Below are 13535 nucleotides of genomic sequence, written 5' to 3' on the forward strand. Positions count from 1 at the left end.
AATAAAATGAAAAAAAAAAAATATATATATATATATATAAATGCTATGTGTACAGTTTATACATTTTAAAAACCACAAAATATTTTTAAAACATACCTTTCCCTATTAAAGAATTACCACGTAACACCAAAACTTAGGTGGAAATTTTTATCATCACATGAAAATGAAAACAAACGCAATACCTACATATCCAGATAAAGGTCACAGAACAAATCAGTAACAAATATAATTCTCTAAGGATTAAAGACAGGCATATCTAACATTAAACTTCAAGGTGTAGGGCAAGAAAATATCTTACTGTTTTTGGCAAGGTTGGATCAACTGCTGTTTCACTATAACCAATTGCTTCATAGAGTTTAGCTTTTTCATCAGGTGTCAACATTTCTTCAAGAGCTACAAATCAGAGCAGTATTTCGTTATTTAAAAAAAAAAGTTTTTTGTTTTTTTGTTGTTGTTGTTGTTATTTAAGTGATATCAAAATAAAACCAACCCATAATTTAGCCAACTTTAATAACAGATTGCAAAATAGGTTTCCTTTTTATAATACTTTTAAGAAATTACAACTATTGAATGATAGGGTAGCACTGGTAATTTTAGAAGTTAATCTCCAAAATTATAAATTACTAAATATTTAAATTTGTGATATATATTTTCAAATGTTTCAACTGCATAGGCACTTAATGACATTGTACTAGACAACATATTTAGCATACAAATTAGGTAGCGGTAGTATCACAATTTTTTCCCGTTTTACAGATGATGAAACTAAGGCTCAGTGAATTTAAATAACTTGCTGGTCACTCTTCTAACAAATGACAGATCCAAGTAACCATGAGTCTCTAAGTCTCCAAAGCTATAATCTTAAATACTTTGTTATATATTGTCTACACCTAATAATTAGGAAAGAAAAATCTTAGCAAGAAACAACTGCAACAAGAATTTAAAACAATTTAAACCACTTTGAAATTTTTATATATTTATCAATTATTGTACTAGATGCATGAACTAAATCCTTTAGCCACAAATTACAAATAGTAAGATAGATTTTTTTTTCTATTTCATTTACGTACATGTGTGAGATTCCTGGGTGGACCGAATGGTTTGCACTTGACTACTAACATAAAAGTTCATGGTTCAAAACCACCAAGCACTGCCAGAAAAGAAAGGCCTAGCAACCTACTTCCATAAGACTGTTGTTGTTATCGTTAGGTACCATTCAAGTTGATCTCAACTCACAGCAACATCATGTGACAGAGTAAAACTGCCCCATGGGATTTTCTTGGCTGTAATCTTTACAGAAGCAGATCACCAGGTCTTTCTCCTGTGGACACAATGAATGGGTTCAAACCACCAACCTTTTGTTTAGCAGCCAAGTGCTTAACTGTGTGCGCCACCAGGACTCCGTTTCCATAAGATTACAGCCACTGAAAACCCTATGGAGTGCAGTTCTACTCTGAACCATGTGGGATCACCATGAGTCAGAATCAACTCAATGGTAACAGGTTTCTGTTAATATACATTTGTAATATTTATAGCAGTAATTTCATTTATAATAAGCATAAGATAGCTAGACAGACAGACAGATAGACAGATAGATGTTAACAATGTCCACTTCAAAAACAACAGGAATACAAGGGAATTGAGAAAGCTAACACACTGCAATATTTTAATGTCACAGATTCACCAAAAAATAGCAAGGCACAGAAAGAGAGTGGAAATGATGGCCCATTAAAAGAGAACAAGGTGAAGAGAGAGACATCATCTCTATGGAAGTCCAGATAATGAACAAATTGGAAGAACATAATACAGTAATATTAAACATGCTCAAAGAACTAAAAAAGAACAAAGACAATGAACTAAAGGAAATCAGGAAAATGATACAAGAATATAAATAAAGAGACAGACACTATAAAAAGGAACCAAACAGAAACACTGGAGCTGAAAATTACAATAACTGAAATGAAAAAGTCAATGGGAGGACTCAATAGCAGATTTTATCTGACAAAAGAATGAATCAGCAAACTAGAGGATGAAGTAATTAAAATTAACGAAGCTGAAGAGGAAAAAGAAAAACAGGCTAAGAAAGCAGAGGAAAGCTTACTAAAACTGTGGAATGCAGCCAAGTAAACTAATATACACATCACAGAAATCCCAGAAGGAGAACAGTAAGAAAAAGAGAAAGAATATTTCAAGAAATAATGGCAGAAAACTTTCTAAAATTTGATGGACATGAACCTACAAATCGAAGCTCAGCAAACTCCAAAGAGATCCACACCAATACACATCATAATCAAATTCTCTAAAGCCAAAGACAAATCAGCAAATTGTCACAATAAAATGGATCCTTAATAAAACTAACTTTCAACTTCTCCTGAGAAACCCTGAATATCAGAAGGCAGTGCAATGACATATTTAAAGTTCTAAAGGGAAAGAACTGTCAACCAAGAATTCTATATCCAACAAAACTAATTTCAACAATGAAAAATTCATTTTTGTCAAGTCAGTTTTGACTCAGCAACCCTACAGACCCCATAGGGTTTCCAAGACTGAAATCTTTACAGAAGCAGCCTCCCACATCTTTCTCCCACAGAGTGGTTGGTGGGTTCGAACTGCTGACCCTTCAGCTAATAGCTGAGTGCTTAACCACTGCATCACCAGGGCTCTTCCAGTATTTCAAAATGAAGGCAAAATTAAGACATTCCCAGGTAACAAAACCTGAGGAAGTCCATGAGGACAAGATTTGTCCTGCAAGAAATGTGAAAGGGAGTTCCTCAGACAGAACTGAAAAGACACTAGAAATAAACTCATAGCCATAGAAAAAAGGAGATTGCAGATGAAGGTAATTTCATAGGCAAATTTAAGAGCCAGTTTTACGGTATATTTGGTTTGCAACTCCAGTAGTAATGTCCTATGTGATTCAAAAAGACAGATGATTAAAAATAATTATAAATTTATATTAAACCCCCCCCCCCGTTGCCATCGAGTCCGTTCAGACTCATAGTGACCCTATAGGACAGAAAAGAACTGTCCCATAGTTTCCAAGGAGCGCCTGGTGGACTCAAACTGCCAACCTTTTGTTTAGCAGCCATAACACTTAATCGCTACATCACCAGGGTTTCCAAATTTACATTACTGGCCACATATCATATAAAATGCAATTTATAATAACTTTATAAAAGGAGAGGAACAGAGGTATGGGAATAACTCTTGGATGTTATGTTACTGAAGTTAAGATGTTATCAATTTAAACCACATTGTTATAAATTTAAAGGTTGCTGGGTGGCCTAAGAAGTTTGCACACCGAAAAGGTTGACAATTCAAACTGAAAGATTGGTAGTTTGAATCTACCAAGCAGAACTGTGGAAGAAAAGCCTGGCAATCTGCTTCCATAAAGATTATAGCCATGAAATCCCTATAGAGCTCAGTTCTAATCTGTAACTATAGTGCAATTAATTACTTTATATGGCCCTTCTAACCATAGTCTTTGTAAGTCCTGCCAAATGACTGAGTGGGACTATTCAAAGGAGGTGTAGGGAACCCTAACAAGGGGACTGGTCAGTTCTCCCATCTCTCTAGGTTTAAAGGGTGGCACTGAGAGACAGAGAGAGAATAGGAGTTGTAACATGGAAGACACAGAGGGGGAGCTGTAACACCAGAGATGGTGAGAAACAGCAGCAGCAGGACCAGGAGACCAGCAGGACACCAGCAGGACACCATAGGAGACCACAGGAGATCAGCAGAAGACCAAGAAGAGATGGCATGGTGGGCTTCCCGGCCCATGTAACAAGAAAGCTGAGCACCTTCGAGTAGGGTGCCTCCCGCACTTGGTGGAGCTAGGTCTGTCGACCCATGGAGCTGGAGCTGAGCACCTGTGGGCCAAGGCTTACTGGCATAGTGGGGTGCCTCTGGGCTCTTATTAGCTGAGCTACAAGAGCTTTGTAACACTTTTCCAAGCAGGGCAGGGGCCGAGGGGCCAGAGAGGTTTGCCTGCTGGCACAGCCCAGACGATGCTATCCTGATCGAAGAACAGTATCCTGAGCATTCCTGAACTGTAACCTGTTACTTCCTAATAAATTCCATAATCCTGAGTATTGTCTGTGAGTTCTATGTGGCCATTGCAATGAATTATCAAACTCAGCAGAGAAAGAGAGTGCTGTGGGAGGGATGGTTGGTGTCAAAGTTGGTAAAGATGGTGGAGAGAGGAGGCATGTCTGACCTCCGCCTCACAGGAATCAGCCTTCAGCTGTTGATACTGATTTTCCTTCATCCTTGTGAAGTTAGAGGAGGTCAAATGCCGCCACCTAACATACTGGGTTGCCATTAGTCAGAAAAGACTCAAAAGCAATGAGTTTGGTTTTGTTACAAATTTAAGATGTTAAATGTAACCATCATGGTGACCACAAAGAAAATATCTAACAAATGTTCACAAAAGGAAAGGAAAAGGGAATCAAAATAGTTCACTACAAAAAGCAAACAAAACACAAATGATTGCAGTATTGGAGAAAATGTAGAACAAAAAAAGTATAAAACGCAGAAAAACAGCAGAAGTTCTTCCCTATCGTTAGTTACTCTAAATGTAGATCAAAAAGCAGAGAGTAGAAGAATGGATTAAAAAACATAGTCCATTTATATGCTGTCTACAAGAGAAATATCTCAGACCCAAAGACATAAATAGGTTCAAAGTGAAAAGATGGAAAAAAATATTCTGTGAAAATAGAAACCAAGAAAGAACTGAAATGGCTATATCAATATTAGACAAAATAGACTTTAAGTCAAAATGTGTTATGAGACAAAGAAGGGCATTCTATTATGATAAAAGGATTAATTTCGCAGAAAGATATAACAATTATAAAACCAGTAAAACCTGTGAGAGACAGAACTTGATGGGACCACCTTGTTTTTTCCAGGTTTTGCAAGTTTTCTGCCCTTGACAGGGTGCTAACACTTTTCTATCACTGCCCATTAAGAATCCTACCTCATAAACACCCAGTGAGTTTTCCTTCTCTGACAGATTTCCACCTTATACAGGTTCTGGCTTTCACAGGTTTTACTGTACAGATGAACCTAACATCAGAGCCAAAAATATATGAAGCAAACGCTCATTATTTACCAAATCATGGTTATCTACCACGATCAAGCACGATTCACCTCAGGAATAAAAGGGTGGTTCATCGTTAGAAAATACCGCTATGTAATATACCAATGTTCTGCTGCTATTCATAAGGTTATCACTTGCTAATTCTTTTCAGAAGTAGACCGCTGGGTCCTTCTTCCTAGTTTTAGTTTGGAAGCTCAGCTGAAACCTGTCTGCCACGGGTGACCCTGCTGGTATTTCAATACCTATGGCATAGCTCCCAACAGCACAGCAACACACAAGCCCGAGTACAACAACAAACTGACAGACGTGTGGGGAAAAAGAAAGAAAAGACCTAAATGAATGCCAGAAGAGACTCTGAAACTTGTTCTTGAATGTCGAGTAGCTAAAACGAAAGGAAAAAATGAAGTAAAAGGGTTGAACAGAAGATTTCAAAGGGCAGCTCAAGAAGACAAAGTATTATAATGACATGTGCAAAGACCTGGAGATGGAAAACCAAAAGGGAAGAACATGCTCGGCATTTCTCAAGCTGAAAGAACTGAAGAAAAAATTCAAGCCTCGAGTTGCATACTGAAGGATTCTACAGGGAAAATATTAAACAATGCAGGAAACATCAAAAGAAGACAGAAAGAATACAGAGAGTCACTATACCAAAAAGAATCGGTCGACATTCAACCATTTCAGGAGGTAACATATGATCAGGAACCAACGGTACTGAAGGAAGAAGTCCAGGTTGCACTGAGGGCACTGGCGAAGAACAACACTCCAAAAATTGGCAGTATACCAATTGAGATGCTTCAACGAACGAGTACAGCACTGGAATGCTCATTCATCTATGCCAAGAAATTTGGAACACAGCTTCCTGGCCAACTGACTGGAAGAGATCTATACTTATGCCTATTCCCAAGAAAGGTGGTCTAACCAAATGTGGAAATTATCTAAAAATATTATTAATATCACACGTAAGCAAAATTTTGCTGGAGATCATTCAAAAGCAGCTGCAGTGGTTTTATCAACCGGGAACTGTCAGATATTCAAGCTGAATTTAGAAGAATATGTGGAACCAGGGATATGACTGCTGATGTCAGATGGATCCTAACTAAAAGCAGAGGATACCAGAAAGATATTTACCTGTGTTTTATCGACTATGTTGAGGCATTCAACTGTGTGGATCATAGCAAATTATGGATAACATTGTGGAGAATGGGAATTCCAGGACACTTAATTGTGCTCATGAGGAATCTGTACATAAATCAAGAGGAGTCATTCAAACAGAACAAGGGGATACTGCATTGTTTAAAGTCAGGAAAGGTGTGCATCAGAGTTGTATCCTTTCACCATACCTATCCAATCTGTGTGCTGAGCAAATAAACTGAGAAGCTGAACTATATGAAGAAGAACAGGGCATCAGGATTGGAGGAAGACTCATTAACAACCTGCGTTATGCAGATGACACAACCTTGCTTGCTGAAAGTGAAGAGGACTTGAAGCACTTACTGATGAAGATCAAAGACCACAGCCTTCAGTATGGATTACACCTCAACATAAAGAAAACAAAAATCCTCACGACTGGACCAATAAGCAACATCATGATAAACAGAGAGGAGATTGAGGTTATCAGGGATTTTATTTTACTTGGATCCACAATCAACACCCATGGAAGCAGCAGTCAAAAAATCAAAAGACACACTGTATTGGGAAAATCGGCTGCAAAAGACCTCTTTAAAGTGCTGAAAAGCAAGGATGTAACCTTGAGGACTAAGGTGCGCCTGACCCAAGCCATGGTGTTTTCAATTGCCTCATAAGCATGCGAAAGCTGGACAATGAATAAGGAAGACCGAAGAAGAACTGATGCCTTTGAATTGTGGTGATTGAGAAGAATATTGAATATACCATGGACTGCCAAAAGACCACAAACAAACCTGTCTTGGAAGAAGTACAACCAGAATGCTCCTTGGAAGCAAGGATGGCAAGACCACATCTCACATACTTTGGACATATTATCAGGTGGAACCAGTCCCTGGAGAAGGATATGCTTGGTAAAGTAGAGGGTCAGTGAAAAAGAGGAAGATCCTCAACGAGATAGACTGACACAGTGGCTGCAACAATGGGTTCAAGCATAGCAACAATCGTGAGGATGGCACAGGACCGTGCAGTGTTTCGTTCTGTTGTGTACAGGGTTGCTATGAGTCAGAACTGACTCGATGGCACCTAACAACAATTATATACTAAGTATACAAATGAAAAGAACCACATGATCATCTTGATCGATACAGAAAAGGCATCTGACAAAATCTAACAACCTTTCACGATAAAAACACTCAACAAATTAGAAATAGAAGGGAAATTCCTCATTTTGATAGTTTATGAAAAATCCATAGCTAACATTATCTGTAATCAAGAAAGAATGAGAACTTTCTCCTTAAGATTGGCGACAAGGATGCCCACTCACCAGTGCTGTTCAATATTGTACTGGAAGTTCCAGCCAGAACAATTAGGCAAGAAAAACTAGTAAAAGGTATTCAGATCAAGAAGTAAGACATGAAACTATCCCGAGTCACATGATTCTACTAAAAAAAAAAAAAAAAATCCCAAGCAATACATAAGAAAGCTACTAGTAGCAGAGTACAAGGTCCGCAAGAATCTGCTGGATTTCTATATAACGGCAATTAACGATCTGAAAAGAAAACTAAGAAAAAAATTCCATTTATAATAGCATCTAAAAGAATAAAATACCTAGGAATAAATTTAACCAGGAAGGTGAAAGACTTGTACACTGAAAACTATACAACTTTGTTGAAAAGCAGCTATCCAAGGTACACCAGGAGCAGCAGGATAGTCAGGAATCACAGGAGGAAATAGAAGGCGTATCTGGTTGCCTCCATGAACAACTGCGTCCTTTGTCATGAGACCAGAAGAATTGGATGGTACCTGGCTACCATTACTGAATGTTTTGATCGAAGACTCTGTAGAAGAATCCTGGTTAGAAGAGGGAAATGCAGAACAGAATTTCAAATTGTCAATGGAATCTAGACTTTCTGGAGCCACTGAGACTAGAGGAACCCCAAACTACTATCCGGATATAAACTTTAAACCAAAAGTATCCCCGGAAGTTTTCTCTGAACCAAACAATAGTTTAGTTTAATTACTAAAGTATGTCTGCCTTGAGCATTAAGCTCTTTTAAAGAATTATCTATGTCAGATCAAACCAACAACAGCAACTCAAAACAGTAGACAAGAGGCATACGAGACAGTTAGTTTAAGTTAACGGTGGTAGAATAATTCAGAAAAGGATAGTGAGAACGGGTTGCACAACCTCAAGAAAGTAATTAATGTCAGTGAACTGTACATGTAGAAATTGTTGAAATGTTGTGTCTTTTGCCTTTTATATTTTCACCAAAAAAAAAAAATTAGGCTTTGTAAAAGAAGACAGACATAAAATATACATGATTCCGTTTACATGAAAATTTAAAAAGGGGTCAAACTAGTTTATAATGAAGAAAAGCAGATCTACGGTTGCCACTGCCAAGAAAGGGCTACTGATTACAAAGGGGCAGTAGGAAATACTTTTTTGAATTATAATGTTTTATATCTTGATCCTTTTATGGTTACTTGGTATACACATCTGTCAAAGCTCATTATTCTGTGCCTTAAAATTGAATTTTTAATGTAATTAAACTTCAATAAAACTGATTTGAAATAATTATTATTAATTAAGACAAAAAAAAAAAACCTTTGTCAAAAGAAATTAAAGAAGACCTAAATAAATGGAAGCACATTCCATGTACATGAACTAGAAGACTTAACATCATTAAGATACCAATACTACCAAAAGCCATCTATAGATTCAACACAATCCCTATCAAAATCTCAACAGCCTTCTAAATCTCAACAGCCTTCTTTGCAGAAATGGAAAAGCCAACTCTCAAATGTATATGGAACTGCAAGGGACCCCCGGAAGCCAAAGCAATCTTCAAAAAGAAGAATAAAGTAGGAAGACTCACACATCCAATTTCAAAACTTACTACAGAGTTACAGTAATCAGAACAATCTGGTACTGATATAATGATAGAAATACAGAACAATGGAACAGAATTGAGAGTCCAGAAATAAACCCGTGTATTCGACAAGGGCACTAAGTCCACTCAATGGGGAAAGAATAATTTCTTCAATATATGTGCTGTGAAACAGGATTTCCACAAGCAGAAAAAATGAAGCCAGGCTCATACTTCATACCGTATACAAAAATTAACTAAAAATAGATGAACGACTGAAATGTAAGAACTAAAACCATAAAACATTTAGAACAAAACATAAGGGAAATACTTTGAGATCTAGTTTTTGAAAATGGATTCTTAGATATAACACCAAAAACACAAGAAACAAATGACAAAACAGACAAATTGGGCATCATCAAAACTTTAACAATTTTGTGCTTCAAAAAACATTGTCAATAAAGTGAAGAGACAACATACAGAACAGGGGAAAATGTTGGGGAACCATATACCTGATAAGGCTTTGATATTCAGAATATTCATAAAGAATTCCTACAACTCAACAACAAAAAGACAACCCAATCAAAAAACTGGCAAAGGACATTAATAGACATTTTATCAAAGAAGATATGCAAAGTGCAAACAAGCACATAAAAAGATGGTCAACGTCATTAGTCATCAGGGAAAAGTATATCAAAACTTCAAAACTACAATTAGATACCACTTCACCCCACTAAGATGGTTATTAGCAAAAAAAAAAAAAAAAAACAGAAACCAACCAGTGGATGTGGAGAAATTGGAGCTCTCATCCATTGCTGGTGGGACTGTAAAATGGTGAAGCCACTGTGGAAAACTGGTGGTTTGGCAAAAAGTTAACATAGAATTACCGTATGACTCAGCAATTCCACTCCTAGGTATTATACCCAAAATAAGTGAAAGCAGGGACTCAAACAGATATTTGTGTACCAGTGTTCACTGCTGCACTATTCACAATAGCCAAATCGTGACAACAAACCACCAATCAACAGATGAATGTATAAACAAAATACGGTATATCCATACAGTGGAATATTATTCAGCCATAAAGAGAAATGAAATTCTGAAACATGCTACAACACGGATGAACCTTGAAATATTATGCTGAGTAAAAACAGGCACAAAAGGAAAAATTTTGTATGATTATACTTACAGGAAATATCTAAACAGACAAATGCACAGAGTCCAAACTTTCCCAGTGTTACGGTGGCGGGGGGGTGTTGTGGAAATAGACAGTGGTGATGGCTGCACAACATGATGAATGTAATTAACGTCACTGAATCGTACACGTAAAAAATGTTGAAATAGCAAATGTTTTCTTCTACATATTTTTACCACAATAAAAAAAAAAAGGAATGAAGTACTGATACATGGATAAACTTTGAAAACATGCTAAGCGAAGTAAACCAGACACAAAAGCCCTAAAAATATAATAAATATAAAAAATTAGAATTAGAAAATAAATGGACATACTTCCAGGTTTAACATCTGGCTGTTCTTTACAGCTTGCTTCCGACCAACTCCACAGCCAGTCTAACCATCCTTTATTTTCCTCTGAATCTTTTGCCCCTTCTTTGTAAATCTTGTATCCAGCTTTCTTTACCTATAATCAATGAAGTTTCAAGTATATGACAAATCACCCTTTAATTAGTAATTTAATGAAAAAGAAACATGATATTTCCAGAACTTATCTAAGTGAATAAATGTAAACAAAATGCAAACTGACCACAGAACACAGTACTGCAACGTTAGCTAAACAAAGACTTTAGTATTACCAAATAGTTCTCATTTTTAACAAGAGGTAAAGATCACCAAATTTAAAAAAAAAAAAAAAGGCTTTTCACCTTCATATGGACCTCTGAATATTTGATAAACCCATTAGTTAGTTAGAATTTTTTCCCATAAAAATCTAATTTAAATGGATGTGGAAAACATATCAAATGTTTTTATAACATACAGAAGCAAACTTGAACTCTTTTTAGGAAACAGAATATTGCAGCACAATGCTAATGACATCACATTTTCTGTTACATCTATATGGAGTTTAGATTCATTTTTACTAAGCGAAAGATAATCTGGAATTACCTCAACTTCTGCCTGTTGTCTTGTTAAAGTTAAATTAAATACATCCAGGATCTTTTCCAGCTCCTGAAAATATTAAAAAAAAATTTTTTTAACTTTACATAAATAACTTTAGTATATAATCCATCAAACTGCTGCATTAAAGAAAAGATATGATAGAAAACAGAATGTCCATCAATATATTTATTAAATTCTGTGAAGCAATGCATATAAATATATATGAGCTTGAAAATTAATAATGATGGGGTAAGTTTTTCAACAAACAAATCATTTAGGTCACGCATATAAGATTACAAACTCTACAAGAGGTATAACACATACTAAAAGATACTCTACATGCATTGTCCAAAATAACTTTTATTTGGGTTTTAACTACAGCTAAAGGTAAATGCATGAGGTCAATGATCAGCTAAAAATACAACTACAGATCCGTTATGAGTAAAGTTTGAAGGTCATCATTAAGATATTCCATGTAGGCCTAGATACATTTAAAACTTTTTTTAATTGTACACTTTTCAAAGTTGTTATAGCTATTAGCATAAACTAAACCTTTCACTGTAACTATACATTCATATGATTACTTTCAAGAGTTTCATGTATAAACTACTTTCCCTCCAAGAGAAGAACCATGACCTACTACTATCTAAACAACGCAGGGTTTGGGTTTGAATCTAGCAGACATGGAAGATTTGGATTTGGGTCCAAAGGAAAATAAAAAAATCTGTAACCGCTCCAAAAACCCTCTAAATCGAAGCATTCCTAATAGACCTGGATCTTCAGGAAGTCTCTCAACTTGAAACTAAAGTAAAACTCAATATTTAAGGAGTTTGAAATTAAAAATCAGCATGGATTCAGAATGGTCATATTGATTCCAAGAGGCTAATGCCTTTTAATCTCTCTAATCTGTACTTAATCCAGCTGTAAAAGTCTATTCCAGAATATTCCATAATTCTAAAAAAGCAGATCCTTTACTTGATAACTCTATGAGTCGGAAACTACTCAACAAAGGGTTTTGTTTTGTTTGTTTGTTTGTTTGTGTACTTGATAATGGAGCCCTGGCAGCACAGTGGTTAAGAGCTCGGCTGCTAAGGCAGTTTGAATCCACCAGCCACTCCTTGGAAACTCTATAGGGTCGCTATGAATTACACAGACCCAACAGTAACGGGTTTACTTGATAAGGGGAGCTCCGGTGGTGCAGTGGTTAAGCGCTCAGCTGCCAACTCAAAGGGCACCAGTTCAAACCCACCAGTCAATCCGAGGAAGAAAGATGTGGCAGTCTGCTTCCATAAAGATTACAGCCTTGGAAACCCTACTGGGCAGTTCTACTCTGTCCTAGACGTCACTAGGAGTCAGAACCAACTCAACGACAATGGGTTTGGTTTTCTGGTTTACTGGATGAGACTAACACTTAGAGAACACTCAGTACATATAATTAAGTGTAAAACTGCTGATAAAGACTAGAAATGCCAGAGAATTAAGAGAAAAAATACCTCTAGAGGGGCAGAAAATTCAGGAAAAGTTCATGCAAGAGATGGGACTTAAGAAAGAGCCTGAAGGATGAGTAGAGCTGCAACAGATAGGCAAAGAGAAGAGAGAAAGCTGATGGACTGATTATATGAGCAAAGGCATGGCACTCAGCATGAGCATGATACAAACAGAAGGCAGGACATTCATCTGGGGAATGCACAGTCAGAGGACAGCAATAAGGGAACTGCGGTGGTAACTGATAATGTAAGGCTCTGAAACCGAGAAAGAGAAATCTGGAATCAATGCAGCTCTTAAAGTTAAAAGGGACACAAGAAAGTGACGTTTCAAGTTACTGTTTGCATAAACACAAATCCTTCCAGACTGAGAACGATCTTAAATTTGAAAAGTTCACAGAAGAATTTCACAAGAACTTAACTGAAGTTAGGAACAGGAATAGGAAGAAGTATAAGTAACAGAGACAGAGAATGGTCAGCCAAAATTATAGCAAATAAGTAGGACGTGTTAGTGACTAAAGGCTGAGGAGGAGTTACATAGTGGAAAACATTCAACAATATTTTTTTTAATGCTAACCTCCAAAGGCAGGAGAATGTCACCAGCTAACTTCTTAGTTGTTAACTTTTTTTTATACAGTTCTTTATATTGCTTCACTTTTTGCCTATGATCTCTAATATGCTTCCATGACCACATCCGTAAGCTGGGACGAATATTTACTTCAAGAACACCATTTATAGCATAAGCCCACCTAGTTAAAAAAACAAAAACAAAAACCCCACACTTAATACCAACAAATCAACAGTACAAATAATTAATATCGCTTCTACTCTAACAACAAACGTATC

The 13535-nt window shown here is 36.5% G+C and overlaps 1 protein-coding gene across 5 annotated transcripts in view; it reads right to left on the minus strand.

Annotated features, from left to right (window-relative positions):
* The window catches only part of VPS13A (vacuolar protein sorting 13 homolog A), a 265017-nt gene that overhangs the window by 187369 nt on the left and 64113 nt on the right, over positions 1-13535 (minus strand). For 4 of the 5 annotated variants that reach the window (XR_010322961.1, XR_010322960.1, XM_064291205.1 and 1 more), the window contains exons 13-16: positions 13267-13438; positions 11212-11274; positions 10600-10729; positions 299-393 (exon numbers count right to left, since the gene is read on the minus strand). Coding sequence is in view for 3 of the 5 variants with exons in the window: in XM_064291205.1 (XP_064147275.1) it covers positions 299-393; positions 10600-10729; positions 11212-11274; positions 13267-13438 (460 nt within the window). In the remaining 2 variants the exon portion in view is untranslated. Of the gene's footprint in view, positions 1-298; positions 394-10279; positions 10371-10599; positions 10730-11211; positions 11275-13266; positions 13439-13535 lie in introns of those variants that run through there. The other variant, XM_064291207.1, reaches the window with a different exon arrangement.

The sequence above is a fragment of the Loxodonta africana genome, chromosome 9, assembly GCF_030014295.1.
Source record: "Loxodonta africana isolate mLoxAfr1 chromosome 9, mLoxAfr1.hap2, whole genome shotgun sequence".
NCBI lineage: Eukaryota > Metazoa > Chordata > Mammalia > Proboscidea > Elephantidae > Loxodonta > Loxodonta africana.